Source organism: Aspergillus uvarum (genome assembly GCF_003184745.1).
Source record: "Aspergillus uvarum CBS 121591 unplaced genomic scaffold BO82scaffold_13, whole genome shotgun sequence".
NCBI lineage: Eukaryota > Fungi > Ascomycota > Eurotiomycetes > Eurotiales > Aspergillaceae > Aspergillus > Aspergillus uvarum.
The window spans coordinates 40,470-54,701 of record NW_020291310.1 but is presented as its reverse complement, the minus strand read 5'-3'; the positions used below and the strand labels follow the sequence as shown (position 1 = coordinate 54,701).

Below are 14,232 nucleotides of genomic sequence, written 5' to 3'. Positions count from 1 at the left end.
CTTCCCAAGCATCAAGGTCATCTAATCTGGCAGAGCTATTAGGACAGTGTGCTGGGTGCCTGCCAGGTCATCTATCCCCTAAAAAGTTCGTTGTTCAAGGATGGATGGTTGTGATCACACCAGCAAGGGTACAGTAAGACCCTCATTGGCAGTGAGGGAAAATGGGGTGGATTCACCCGGCGGTTAATGGCGGGCGGGGAGTGGCCTGTGCCTCACTACATCCCTGCGTGGCTGCATGCGGGCGTTGCTAATCACGTCCACCGTCTCACAGTATGTCGACCTCGGAAACTCCACCACTTCCCCGCTTCATGCCCGGTCCTGCGTCCATGAGCTGATCCAGCCTTGACATTCGGGTGTCACAGCGGCGGTTCTCTGTCTCTGTGATGGCATTAGCTTTATTCTCTCCGTCCTATCTCTTGCTACCCACTTCCAACTTCGAGTCACAAAAAAAAGGACCTCTAGAGCGCCGGATGCCGCATCTCTCGCAATGCAATGGGGGATGGAAGTCTCGAGTTTGACAGTCATACGGGTTGCAAAGATGAGCGAAAACCAGTACAAGATGTAGTGAAAAGTCCCTGACTATACCGGGATGGGTGTAGACGCCTATCAACCCTGCGTGTGACCAACAATGGATTGTCGCTTTACCTATAGGTAGGCCAGCAGCGCGGCTGGAGGACGACTCCCTTTGGAGAAGACATCCGCTTAATCCTCCTCTGGCTAAAATCCATGAACTGTGCTGCCAATTAATCTTTCTGCCGTTCTTGTTCTGTGTCAATTGGTCAACACGTCAGTTTTGCTCAATTCTTTATCTTGTCTGCCTCATGAGATTCCAACCAGCGTCACAAACTTATTTTTCTTTTTGTGTTCCTATACTTCGTTTCTTTTGCCTTTTCATTCTCGGGCACCCAATTCTTTGCTGGAATACATCCCTTAGCGAGCCTGTCTCTTTTCGTTATCTTCTCTACCCATGTTAACTTCGAAATCCGCTTCTGTGACCCTTGTTGACTCGACCCCTGAAGATACGGCAACGGCTGAGTGACGACTCCCGCACGCAAAGATGGTCCAGTTGACAACGCTCCACAAGGACCTCGTCAAAGTCACTCAGGCAACCCGCATTGTGATGCGCTGCCTCAGTACCGGTCGAGACTCGCAAGAAACTTCGCAGAAAGCCTTGACTTTACTCACCGACGTACTCGAAATCTTGTATCGTATCAAGGATCAGACGCTTTTGGGTGAGGAAAAATGGCACGTGGACTCGATGCGCCTTGAGGGGTTGGGAGAGATTCTTGGATGGCTTCAAACAACAATGCAGACCATCGAGCATTACTTCCAACCGGGGGGTGTGAATGTGGCTTACTTCCGGAAGCACCTCCTGGAGAGGACTTTCTTGCCCCAATTAGAACAATACAAGATTCTACTGCTGCTAGCAATGCAGCCCGACTCAGAGTGCGTGTTCTACCAGCTTATATTAGGGAGTTTGTGCTTGACTAATGAATGTCTCAGTGATCGGTCATCGCTCGATCAAGAAATCAGGTACATCTTGAAGCTGTCGCAGGACTTGGATTGTGGTACGAGTCCCCCAATGGCATCAGGGTTTCAAAGAAGTAAGCCTGCTGACCATCCACAACAGGGCCTAAGGTCGACCTCAAGTTCGAAGAGAATGCGCTCGGTCTTACAAGTCAGCTATGCTCGGAGCAGTTCATTATCCTTGCCGACCTGTGCAACAGACGACTTCAAAACTCCTGTCGCTGGATATTCGACAATGGCGAATACAGAAGATGGCTACTGGGATCCTTCAAAACGCTTTACTGTGTTGGACCGCGTGAGTGCTGACTCGGATGATGAACGTTCCTTGGCCCCTGTGCTAACATTGACTTGTTGGTGGAAGCTGGTGCGGGCAAGACATTTCTCTCGTAAGTCACCTCTCTAAGAACGCAAACAAGGGATTGACTCACGCGGACAAAGATCCACCATCATAGATTCTTTGCAGAAGACGTTCACCTCAACGGACGTTGCTACCGTGTTCATATATTGCCAAGAAGAGAAGGCAAAGGAGCAGACCTCGCTTGAGATTTTGCGCAACATTCTGGCACAGCTCGTATATCGCAAAAGAAGCCTCTCCTACGCTACCTCGTCCTTATATCATTCTGAATCCCTGGCCCACGGAAGAGCTTCACCCAAAGCATACCAAAATGCTATTCGGGCGGAGGTCAATCGATTCTCCAAGGTTTTCTTTGTCATCGATGGCCTTGATATGGTTTCCGACAAGGAGCGCGTCCTCAGCCGCCTGCAGAAGCTACCGGATCATGCACAGCTTCTGGTTACCGTTCGTGAAGTGACACAAGTCGGAAATGCATCTTACATCAGTGTTCTGGGAGCTTCACAAGATCTTCAGATGTACGCTATCTCTCGAATACGGGGTGATCCGGGTCTGAGGACATTGTTCGAGAAAGAATCAGACACCCCATTACACGAAGAGGTTATAGATGCTATAGTGGATAAGTGCCATGGCGTGTGAGTACCAATCTTCTGGCCAAGAGCATCTATCTCGCTCTTCACTCAAGCTGACATAATGCGTCAGTTTTCTACTGGCAAAGATACACCTGGATCTTATATCCCGATATACGGACAAAAGTCTTAGAGAGCGAGCCCTGGTCCATCTACCCGAAAGCCTCACTGAGGCCTACGGCGAAGCGATGAAACAGGTAGTGAGCCTGAATTCTAGCGCTGCCCGTTATGTCTACTGGACCTTATATGCACTTCGACCATTGACCGTTGCAGAACTGAAGCATGCCACCAACAGCTATACAATAGAGAAGCAGGACGAGGGCATGACATTTGAGCACTTCTTACATGTTCAGAGTGCCGGGATTCTGACGGTTGATGCTGTGTCGGGAACTGTCCGGTTCGTTCATAAAACAGCAAAGGAATATCTAAGCGGCACTGTTGCCCGCGTTTTCTTCCCTACGGCCCAGAAGGAAATTGCTGAAACTTGTCTGGCTGCCATCACGCCGGATGAAGTCATCGATGATTGTTACTATCATAAAGCTGCCACACCACGTACCAAGAGTAGCGGATTTATCGGCTACGCAGCCAGGTATTGGGGCTATCATGCTCGTGATGTCGCTGACGATGAGCAAACCATCCAAGTCCTGACTAAGACATTCCTGAACAAATTGCTTTGGCGGCGACCTCCCATGAAAGAACCAGGCACAGAAAATCGAGTCCCGCAAGATCTAGGCTTGGGACACTACCCCGAGGACTGGTCTGCGCTTCATATCCTCGCCTTCTTTGGAATCATTCCTAGATCGAAGCGACTTATCCTCCAAGGCGCCAATGTAGATGCGAATGATAACTCGCTCAAGTTCACGCCACTGCACTGTGCAGCTTATCGGGGTAATGAGGAAATGATCGAGCTTCTGCTGGATCACGGAGCTGATCCCAATGCCGTGACCCGAGACGGCAACACGGCTTTGCACTTGGCTACGCAGTACGGTCAGCGCAAGGCCATCAAGGTGCTTTTTAACCGGCGTATCAATCCCCAGATTGCGAATAAGAAAGGCGCTACGGGCCTGCAACTCGCGGTGGGGACCGAGTCCGACGAGACGACAATTCCACTGCTTGTAAAGAACAAAATGGGCGTCAATATCCGGAACATCCATACGGGCGACACAGCACTCCATCTTGCTGTGAAATACCGACGACCTCGCATCATACTCTTTCTTCTTGACCGAGGTGCATCGATCGACATGACTAACGAAGACGGCTTCACGCCACTTCAATTGGCGGCCAGCACAGATAACTGTGAAGCAATCTCGCTCCTGCTTCAACGGTGTGCCCAAGTGGAAGCCCGCTCCCTGTCTGGTTTCACAGCATTGCAGCTGGCGGCGCACGCCAAGCACTGGATAGCGTTTGACCTGCTGGTCATAGGCGGAGCGGACATCAACGCCTGGAACAAGGAAGGGTCGTCCTTGCTGCATGAGCAAGCGAGGAAATCAGCAAACACAGCGATCGCATCGAAGCTCATCGACCAGGGGGCTAACATCGAGGCACGTACCTCACAAGGCTACACCCCGCTGCAGTGTGCAGCGCGGGCGGGAAACCGGGCGATGTTCCTGTTTCTCCTTGATCGAGGCGCTAAGCTTGACGTAGAGACACCGAAGGGGGAGACTATCCTGCACATAACGCCGCCTGTCAACGATGACTGTCTGGACATCCTCAAGCTGGCTATTGAGTTCCACCTCCCTTCGGCCACCACCTCGCTCTCTACCCAGGGCTGGACCCCTCTACACCAGGCCGTGGCCACCGGAACGGGCTTGCCGGACGCTTCCTTCGATACGATAGCTAAGTACATCCAGCTCCTGCTAGCGCACGGAGCCGATATTAATGCCGCCGCCGCCTCCGCCGCCGGCGAAACCCCGCTGCACCTGGCTGTCATGGCTATTATCCCCCGCCCGTCGCTGGTGACCCTCCTCCTCACCTTGGGTGCTGACGTCAATGCCATGACTGCCAATGGCAAGACAGCCCTACACCTGGCTGCCGAGCGCGGCCGCGAGTCTCTCTTCCGTCTCCTAGTCGACGCCGGCGGCGACCTCTCCCTGGAGGCCCCAGACTCAGCCAAGGCCCATGACGGCTTCACCCCATTCGGCCACGCCCGGGGCAGCACCGCCTTTGATCTAGCCCGCAAGAATCCCTTCGGCGGAGAGACCTGGTTCGATGAGGAAGGACGGCTGAAGCCGCGCCGGACTAGTGAGTTAGATCGTAGTGCCAGTGTTGGCACGGTCATCGATGAGGAAGAACTTACCCTCAAAGACTCGGGGTGTTGCTGCGAGGTGACCGAGAGAAGTGGACTTGATGACACCACGGATGACGACGATGATGACTGTGATGACACGGGGACAGAAGAAGAGGCTACATTGGTAGGGAGTGAACATCCCACCTCGGCAACATATATTATTGTTTGATCGGCTCGTCTGCCCACAGGTTTGCGAAGTCGCGGATTGCAGCCAGATAGGCTCACAGGAGTGATTGATGAGGAGCGACTAAATGATGCGCAATGGCCCCGTTACGAAATTTATGATACCCCCTGACCACCGGACCTAATGGTCCGGAAGTCTCGCAATTGTCTCATGTTATGTCCTTCATTGGTTTCTATAGCAGTGCTAAAGAGCTGAAGAAATCATGATCAGAGAAATGAGCATCTACCAAAGAAATTCTGTTGGTTATGTATATATACTCTGCACAAAAGGGATGACCCCTTTTCAAGCCATGCGTAATGATAGTTCAATTTCCCACGGCGTTGGGGTGATTTTTGATGTTAATTTCTTGATGCCTGGTTGTGATTTACATTCCTTTCTGACATATAAACCCTATACCTTTTAATGGTAGAACAAGTTTGAACCGCCTTCCAAAGAAAATCAGACATATTACTACAATCCCTTAGGCTGAGCATACACTGTGGTTTGTATCTCTGTGGTCGGATATCCGCACAATCCTTGTACGTCAAAGTGAGAGATATAGCCTTCACTGATTGATCAGATAGCATCTTTTGAACTTTTTCTTTTTCCGTTTCATTTATGAACATTTCTTTATCTCAGTTCCCCTGCTTTCTTTTCTCTTGTCGTTGTTATTTGGGTCCATTCACACTATTCCCAGTCTAGAAACTATATCATTGCTCTATTTACATAGGCTACATGTACGAGCTCTCTTCAACTTATCAGCTAGCTGGGGAAGCTATTCAAAACAATACATTCAGGCCTTACATGTTGAGATGAGCAGGATGTTATACATGCTCGTACTAACTGTTTTAGTCAGCACATGCACTAGCATTCTAATAGATCACCTGACCACCGGCTGACGATGCTGGATTACACCAATCATTGAATGGGATGGGACTTCCCTCTCCCCAGCTTCAAAACCACAACCATCAGCCATCATCTATTCTGCGACAGAGCAGTGCATGCGACCGCATCTAGAATTAAACCAAGATGGCGCCTGACAGAAGAGAAGAGGCGCACTCGTCTACCTCACCCGACACCACAGTGGCCCCAGACCCGCCGCCCATCCATCCTTCATTCATTCAGGTCGCCAAGCCGTACATCTTCGAGCAGACCATCCAGCAATGTATTGCCGCCATGGGAGTCAATCCCCTGCGCGAGGAGTCCCTCCGCCTACAGGGAGTAACGTGGATTGACAGCGTACGACGCAACCTGTTTCTGTATGTCTATCTCTCATTCCATTTTTCAATCCAGAAAATCAAGAAAGTTAACATGTCATGCATAGCCCAATTCGCACCTTCAACACGGCGGTGATGTACTACCACAAGTTCCGGCTCGTTCATCCGGATAACGAGTACAATTACACGGTAAGTCTCCAGTACTTCTGACCCAGCAATAGTGCAGTACTAACGAAACTCCCCAGGATGCTGCTACGGCTGCTCTCTTCACGGCCTGCAAGGTCGAAGACACGCTCAAGCGATCCCGTGAGATCGTCTGTGCAGCGTATAATCTCAAGCTGCCCCCTCATGAGCACGTGGCTCCGGACAACCAGGTAGCATGCCCCGTTGTCTTACCAAATCCATCTTCTTCTCAGCCCTTCTTCACTCCAAATTGACTACACAAGTCTTGCATTCCAGACTAATCAACCCAAACCCAGGCCTTCGACATCCCCGCCCGGGGCATCATCGGCCTCGAGCGCCTGATGCTCGAATCCTCCGGCTTCGACTTCCGCACGCGCCACCCGCAGAAGACGCTCGTCAAGCTGGCGCGCAAGTACGGGCTGACCTCGCAGTCCGAGGTCTCGACCGTCGCCTACCGCATCGCGCAGGATCTGTATCGGACCTACGCGCCCATCAAGCAGACCACCTCGACCATGGCGTTCAGCGCCCTGGAGCTGGCGGGCCGGCTGCTGGACCAGCGCATCCCCGAGGTCGAACGGGGCGTGGACTACGAGGATTGGCAGACGAGTCGGGAGGAGGTTATGGGTTCGTGATTTCCCCTTCTCCCTTCATTCTGATCCGAACTCAGAGGATGACCTGGACTTCCTGATGGAAACCATACAACTAACCCAAACCCGGCAGAAACCCTCCTCGACGTCCTAGAACTCTACACCCACAACCGCGCCTCCTCCACCGTGGGCCCGCACTTCCCGGCGGACCGGTTCCTGACCGTCCGCATCCCGCTCAACTCCGAGGCAGAGGAGAAGAAACTTCCCCGGTACACGCACTGGGTCGACGCGAAGCCAAAAGCGCCGCCGCGCGGTCCCAAGGGCAGCAAGGCCTACACGAATGGTACAAGTGCAGGTAACCACCTCAGTAGCAGCCACAACGGCAGCGCCGCCAACAACAACAACGGCAGCGCCGCAGACAAACCCGCCCATCCGCTGACCCCTGTCGCTGCGAACGGGGACCGCCCCCGCGCCGGCGAAAAGAACGCTGTGCGGTTCATGTTGGAGCCCGACCGCGCGGAGGGGGAGAGGGCCCGCGTCGAGGAGTATTTCCGGGTGGAGGTCGAAGAGTATGAAGTTGAGGAGTGAACAACCCCGGACTTTATTCTGGACTATTTATGTAAGATTCTTTTTTGGGGGGTGGGGTGGGTTTCATTTTGGATCTCTGTTTGACGGAGGGGCTGTCGATATGAATGGCGGGGAGGGGGTGTATGGGTGATTGGTGATGGGTGAGGCGTGGAGGAGAGATCCGCATCAGCTGAGATTGGCGGAAAGGATGGTGGTCTGCGGCTGGCTGCTATCGCTGCTACGCAGGGCTGCTGATCGCCCATGCTGTTCATGTCATGGGGCACGCCATCCGTCATCCAGTGATGCATTTCGGTCATCCCTAGGTGTATGCGCTGGAACCCTACCATGCCCTACGCTTTCGAAAAGCCCATGCTCCTACTCATATCTCCCATACACAGATCAGGTACGGTGGTGACTTTGGACCACGCAACACCCCGTATCATGAGAGGACGAAGAACCGGGTCTGCGTCATCCCACGAGTCGTCGCGGTCCAGGCAACCGAGAATCCTTGAGTGTCGACGGGGCCAGCGGAGGAATTACAGCAAGTCGGCCAGGCGGGAGTGAAGGTGAAGGCATGACAGCAGAAACCCACCCGGCCGGTCCGCGCTCATATTGCAGTTGACTCAGGCGCGGCATATACCACGAGTACCCTACCACGGTCATTATGATAGACAAAAGAGAAAGAAGATAGTTTTGAATAGCATGTCGTTTATACCTAGATTACCCTCATGCTTTTCTTCCAAAAAGTCCGGATATCATGTTGCAAAGCAACGAAGGCACGACCATTTTGTTCCTCATCATACAGAAAACATCACTCAGTAATAAGATGTGGAAGCCATAGTTAACCACAATTACAGCCCAAGAACAGACGCACCCAGCAAAATGTTGCTATATATCCACATTTTTACAATATAAAAGGACGTCTACCTACTGAGACATGCTCTATCCCGTTGCCGCCACGACTCAGAAGAAGGGGTCTAGAATATAGAAGAACGAAAAAGCCCGCCCATATTATGGTGAGGTGCTAGACGACAAATCGTCCGTCACGTCACGTAGGGAGGTACCCCTCCTTCCCTCGCTTCCGGTCGATTCATCTCACCGTGTCCTTCTCATTCGCCCAAGAAATATTCCAGGGCTTTCCGATGGTATGATATTGCTGCGAGAGCGAGAGGCATATGCACATGTCAAAGAGAGCCCGGATTTTGTAGACGAGCCTAGCGATTCCTGTCCAAGTGAGTCCGTCAGACGGTTGCGCTCGGGAAGATGAGAAGAAAGAGTAGATTATAAAAAGCATATTTTGATCGTGAGCTGTAGGAGGGTAACCCTCCGATATGTCGGAAGGAAAGAAGGAGAAAGGAGGACTTCATCACGGAGAAAGGTCTCGGAACAAGAATAGGTCATCATAGAATTGTGACGCTCTAGCGGCGCTTGAGCTCAGTGTTCAGGCACTCCAAGATCTGCAAACATATTAACCCACTGTTATTTAAAGTATTTTGCGCGTAACATACCGTTTCAGAAACAGTTCCTTGGTTGTACAGATATTTGCCAAGGCCACGAACAACCTCTAGCTGCTCCTCGACAGTGAGGCCGGTGATGGCGGCCTCGATGATGTCCCCAACACTGGCCTTATAGACGGCAATGAAGCTGTGATAGTACATGTAGGAGAAGAATCCCATGATGAACTGGCAATCCATCCGATCGGTGATGCCGCCGTGGCCGGGAATCGATTCGCCAAAGTCCTTGATCTTGAACGTCCGCTTCAGCCCAGAGGCGAAGAAACCGCCGAACGGGGCAATGAGAGAAGCGAAGGTCGCAAAGACCATGAGGTGGAACTGCATAGGCTCAATGTAAAAAGTCTTCTCGACACCGGTCCACTCTGGGAACGAATACGGCTCAGGAACAAAAACCGGGTTGGGGGTGCACTCGAGGCCGGTCAACACGTTCGATCCGAGATCGTTGACCGGGCAGATGAAGTACTTGTAGCGCATGAGGATGTTGGTGATGAAGAAACCGAAGATGATGGTGCAAATCCATGCGCCAATGAAGCCTTCAACGGTCTTCTTGGGCGACAGCTGGATTAACTGGGTCCGACCAAACGTGATACCGCAGACATAAGCGAAGATGTCGTTAACAATGACCAAAGAGGCGGGGAGGAAGAACCAGATCATTCCCTCCAGAACATTGTTCATGACAAAGTGGGCTTGAACAACAATGAGGTACAAGGCCATATGTGTCCAGGCAAACTGAGTGAACTGAAACCGATAGTGTCCCTTTTTCAGGGACGCGACGAAGAAAACGAAACCTAGCCAATCAGTAAAGACAATATTTGGGATACAGAATCTAAACTTACCCATGACATAAAGCATAAAGCTGATGAAGCGGTGGTGATTCGCCAGAGGGAGCAAGACCTTGTCAACCAATAGGATATGCTTGAAATAATAGATAACGCTCTCTCCATACAAGAAGTACATCGTAGTCGCCAGGAAATACCAGTTCAGCGACTTTGTGAAGCGAAGGTTCTTCTCTTTACTGGGCACGTTGGCGATTGCAATGACTTCTTTGAACGAGACGATCTGAACGGCGGTGACGATACCGAGGATGTAAATGTGACCGGAGAAAAGGACGACGAAGAAGCCGAAGATCATGACAAAGGTCCATATCGTGCGCGTTATGAAGGTCTGCTTCTTCTTTTCATAGTCGGATAATTGGGATTTTTCGGATTTCTAATTGCGCGTGGTCAGCATGTCTGTTGGGTTGTGCAGATGGTGGTGGTGCGCTGCTCACCTCTTCCGGAATTGTGGCCGGCTTCGCGACAGTGCCGTCTTTGGACGGACTTCCCGGGTCAGACAGGATGTCGCTGGCCTCTGAGATACTGGACCGACGACCTTCCGAGGCATTCGACATCCTGTGTGGAAATCTGACGTTCCGACGAGTCTTGGACATAGTGGAAGAGTATGTATGTACAGACGAGGGGAAACCGGAACTGAGCGGCTGCTTGGGTTGAGGAGCGCGCGGGGCCGGAAGGAGAAGCTGGGGAGAGCTTGGGAGCTGAGAAAAAGGTTCGGAAGGGGCCGAACCAAGTAAGGGTGGAACTGATCAAAAGAGAAAAGGTGAAGAGAAAAGGGGGAAAGGGTAGCAGAGATGCCAGAGCACAAAAAAAAAAGGGTGAAGCAGCAATGATCGTCGTGCTTAAGGAAAATTCATGTGAACTGGCGACCGAGGAATGAAGACAACAAGTAGACGTGAACCTCGAGCAATTACGATCAAGGTGGCTTTTGGTCTGATTTGATTGCAAGCCTGAGAAATCACCTAGGGTGACTGACCGTTCCACAAAAGTGTCGACAAGACAAAAAGTCGAGGCGAAAGTAGGGAAGGTTTTTTGTATCAGAAGAGGTGGAGATGGGAAAAGGTGGAGGAGGAGGAGGATGAGGAGGAGAAAGGTTGAGTGAGGGAGGGAGGGAGAGAAGGAGGGAGCCGGCGGGAATTCCTGATTACGATTACGCGCCTAACCCCCGTCGACGTCAGTCAACTACTTACTGTATGTACGGCACTTACTAACCTAACTGCTAGTACATGAAGTGTTACCTCTTTTTTTCTTTCCCTCCCGCATTCATCGTCTCTCTATTTGTTAACTGATCGTCCAACATACGCTCAGCACATCTACTAACCTACCTACCTTCTTGCAACCAGCACGTACATCTCATGGCGATCGTCCATCGCTGGGCATGGAAGAAAACGATGATGATTTCTTCTCCGACGATGGCTTCGACGACCTGCCACCGGGCACCCTCTACCAACTCGAACAAAATGCATACCGCGCCACTCAAGCTCCAGCTACCCAACAACAACAACAACAACAACCCCTGCCAGAGTTGACGGTCTCGACTCGCCCTTATGTCCGCTCCGATCATCAAACTATCTCCGGAGATAATCTCAAGCCTTCCAATGCGACGTTACAACCTCCTCCGCGTTTACACTCTGGTTTGACCAATGACTATGACAACTGGGACATAGGCGAGCTCGACGCGGAGGTCCTGGAGAATGGCGTCGCCATCCAACCGGACGATGCGCTCCAGCAAGCCTCCGTCTTTGCTACACCTGCCCATCACAACGAACCGCATCCTCACGTTGAACATGGTAATCTACGAGCCGAGGCGGAGGACGAATATGGATACCTGCCTGATCCCATGGAAATTGAGGGGGTAGGAGGGTCCTCTCAATATGCTGAGCTGCACAGGACTCATGCGGAACTGAGCGAGAAGGTAATGCTAGGGAGAGGTGATTGGAGACTGCACACCCACAGAACTAATCGTTGAAATAGCTGGCGATGGAGAATGAACGTTATAAGCAGCTACTAGAAGAGCTGACGGCAGCCAAATCGATCGCGGAAACGAAAACCGGCGAGATTGCCATCATTCGAGCCAACCAGGCCAAGGTCACTCAGGATTATGATCGACAGATGACGGCACTACGCAGGGCCATGGCCGAGCAGGCCGCCAGGCACAGAGAAGAGGTTGAGGCTGCGCGTGCAGAGGGCAAGATGCTCGCCACGGAGAATGCTTTCCTCAAACAGGATTTGGCTGAGGAAGCGATGCGCGTCAACCAACTGAAGGCAAGGCCTCGGACGGAGGAAAAAGCGCCGCCGGTGACTCCAAAGAAAACCAGGGTCCTGCCTTTCCGAGACGGATTTGACGATGATGAGATCCTCGCTATCTCGCCTACTAAGTCGGCGAAGTCGAAGCGCACTACACCAACTGTGCCTGGAAAGAGGAAGAGGAAGCTCAGTCAGGACAGCCCCACGCCATTGCAATTGAGTCCGCAGGCAGAGCCCCTGCCGGACGAAGCACCGGAGGACTTGTCCGACGATGCAATGGTGGATGTCCTTCCCCAACAAGCTGTTCCTTTCGCCAGGAGCTACGACAGCAGCATCGTGAAGCGTATCTTGAATCACCGGACAGCTGTGGATGGAAAGCCTGACATTGAAGTCATGGCCGGGCTGGCCTTTCCCTCCGATCCCCAGCAGATGTTATCTACAATCCTGCTGGGTGAGACGGCCAAGCTTGACTTTGGCAACTATATGGTGGAGTATGGGCGGGCCATCATCTCATTGTGGGGTCGTGCATTGAGCGAGAAGTATTATCTCCCCATCCCCATGTTCCTGTCAATAATGGGGTTCCTGATCTCGATCGATCTGCCATCGTATGATCCGGACTTGATTGAGCACTTGATACCCATCCTACAGGAGTCCGGGGATGTCAACGGTGTTCCCCGCTTCAAACATTCTCCTGTTTCTCGACAAAACCTGGGCCAGGTACGGAAGACCCCGTTGTCTCAGTTGGAACCATTAGTAGATTCGACTGAAGCGTTGAGTCTTCTGTTCCAACTGGTCTGTCGACGCTTGCATGTGGAGCGGGAGATGACGACGTTTTGGCGCTGCATGCGGTACGACTTTGTTTTGATGATGTTAAACTGCTCGCAGCCGCTAAGAGACATCAGCTTGATGCTTAGCCTGCTGTCGACGAGCATTCGAGAAGGCTCGTTCGGGTCCATCCAAAGTACCGAGCAGGACCAAATCGCCAACGAGAACTACATCGTTGACCGCGTTGCGAACCTGCTAAGCGAGACTCCGCAGCTGGATGAAGGGCAAGATCCGTATCTGCCATATGAGATCTGCGATATGCGGCGGGAGGCTTTGTCCTTCCTCACCTCGGTGGCGTTCAATTTTCAGGCGCCGGAGAGCACACACGGTAGCTTGATCCTGGCGTCTCATCCCACTGTGCTCGCACGACTGATCAGGGCCATGCACGATGAGGTGCACGCGTTATATACCCTACCGCCCGAAAAGGACCTCCACGCGTCCATGATCAATGGGTTGATGAGGCTTGTGTACGGGGTGATCCAGCGCCACCGTGAGCAGGTGGACCTGCAGGCCAAGTTGTGTCGCGTGGCGGGCGGAAAACAGAAGTTCCTGGTTGTCTTCACCCGGCTGGCGTTCAGTGAAGGATTAGTACTGGAAGCGGGGATAACGGATGACACGGTGGAGATGGCACATGAAATCCTCGATGATGCGGTCAATCCGCAGGAAGCAGAGGCGCTGCTGGAGGCGTTTCCCAATGCCAATCGGGATGAGTGATGCGATGTACAAGGCCGAGTTTGAAGCATAATGTGTAACGAATAATGAAAAGTGGTATGTCAAAGTAGACACGCAACAGCCGCAGCGATCACCTCGGGAGATAATTAGGGACAGATCTAGAGCTCTGGACCGAGTGTTGGACGGAGAGGATTGCAATACGCATGTCGCATTGGGGTGAGGACGGTTTGTTTACATATAAATGTAGCCTAATTGTACAAACATCTCTTCTCCATAACCCCGCACAAGGCGAAGCGATGATGAAAAGAAAGATATCCCGAAGGAAGAGTGCCAAAGAATACGCCTGTCAATGACCCGAAGGCCGTTGAACGGATTGTTCCGCCGCGCTGTGCAATGCAGGGACCAATCCGTGGTGGACCGCCTTCTTGATCGCAGCCACCCAAACAAGGTAAGTATGAAGAAAAGAAAGAAGAAAAAAGTGTAAAAGGGCGACGGGGGAAGGCAGATTATATACCCGCTGGCGGGGCGGTGAGTCCGCGCTACTCGCAAGCGAGCTTTTCTCTAGCCAATCAGAGCTGTTGCCAGCCGGGAGACTATGTATGCCTCAGCGCTCAGGCCACAGTCAGCAA

At 52.1% G+C, this 14,232-nt stretch overlaps 5 protein-coding genes across 5 annotated transcripts; 4 read left to right on the top strand and 1 right to left on the bottom strand.

The window, feature by feature from the left end:
- The first annotated feature begins 791 nt into the window (after positions 1–791).
- BO82DRAFT_28630 (uncharacterized protein) lies at positions 792–2,117 on the top strand. The gene is made up of 6 exons (XM_025631538.1): positions 792–1,446; positions 1,504–1,568; positions 1,631–1,678; positions 1,728–1,822; positions 1,889–1,913; positions 1,966–2,117. Exons 1-6 carry the CDS (start codon positions 1,058–1,060, stop codon positions 1,977–1,979), a joined length of 636 nt encoding a protein of 211 aa, XP_025494116.1. The 5' UTR covers positions 792–1,057; the 3' UTR covers positions 1,980–2,117.
- BO82DRAFT_352304 (uncharacterized protein) lies at positions 1,889–2,663 on the top strand. The gene has a single exon (XM_025634651.1). The coding sequence runs from the start codon at positions 2,255–2,257 to the stop codon at positions 2,516–2,518; it is 264 nt and encodes an 87-aa protein (XP_025494115.1). The 5' UTR covers positions 1,889–2,254; the 3' UTR covers positions 2,519–2,663.
- Positions 2,664–5,920: 3,257 nt separating this feature from the next.
- On the top strand, positions 5,921–7,589 carry BO82DRAFT_430400 (putative cyclin). The gene is made up of 5 exons (XM_025640619.1): positions 5,921–6,217; positions 6,283–6,364; positions 6,421–6,549; positions 6,655–6,982; positions 7,079–7,589. Exons 1-5 carry the CDS (start codon positions 5,988–5,990, stop codon positions 7,531–7,533), a joined length of 1,224 nt encoding a protein of 407 aa, XP_025494114.1. The 5' UTR covers positions 5,921–5,987; the 3' UTR covers positions 7,534–7,589.
- Positions 7,590–8,930: 1,341 nt separating this feature from the next.
- cds1 (phosphatidate cytidylyltransferase) lies at positions 8,931–10,455 on the bottom strand (the record flags this gene model as incomplete). The annotated part of the gene is made up of 4 exons (XM_025637330.1): positions 8,931–8,969; positions 9,021–9,814; positions 9,863–10,235; positions 10,297–10,455. 4 exons carry the CDS (start codon positions 10,453–10,455, stop codon positions 8,931–8,933), a joined length of 1,365 nt encoding a protein of 454 aa, XP_025494113.1.
- A 681-nt stretch (positions 10,456–11,136) lies between these two features.
- Positions 11,137–13,884, top strand: BO82DRAFT_430398 (putative DNA repair protein Rad26). The gene is made up of 2 exons (XM_025640618.1): positions 11,137–11,774; positions 11,834–13,884. Exons 1-2 carry the CDS (start codon positions 11,238–11,240, stop codon positions 13,643–13,645), a joined length of 2,349 nt encoding a protein of 782 aa, XP_025494112.1. The 5' UTR covers positions 11,137–11,237; the 3' UTR covers positions 13,646–13,884.
- The last annotated feature ends 348 nt before the right edge of the window (positions 13,885–14,232 follow it).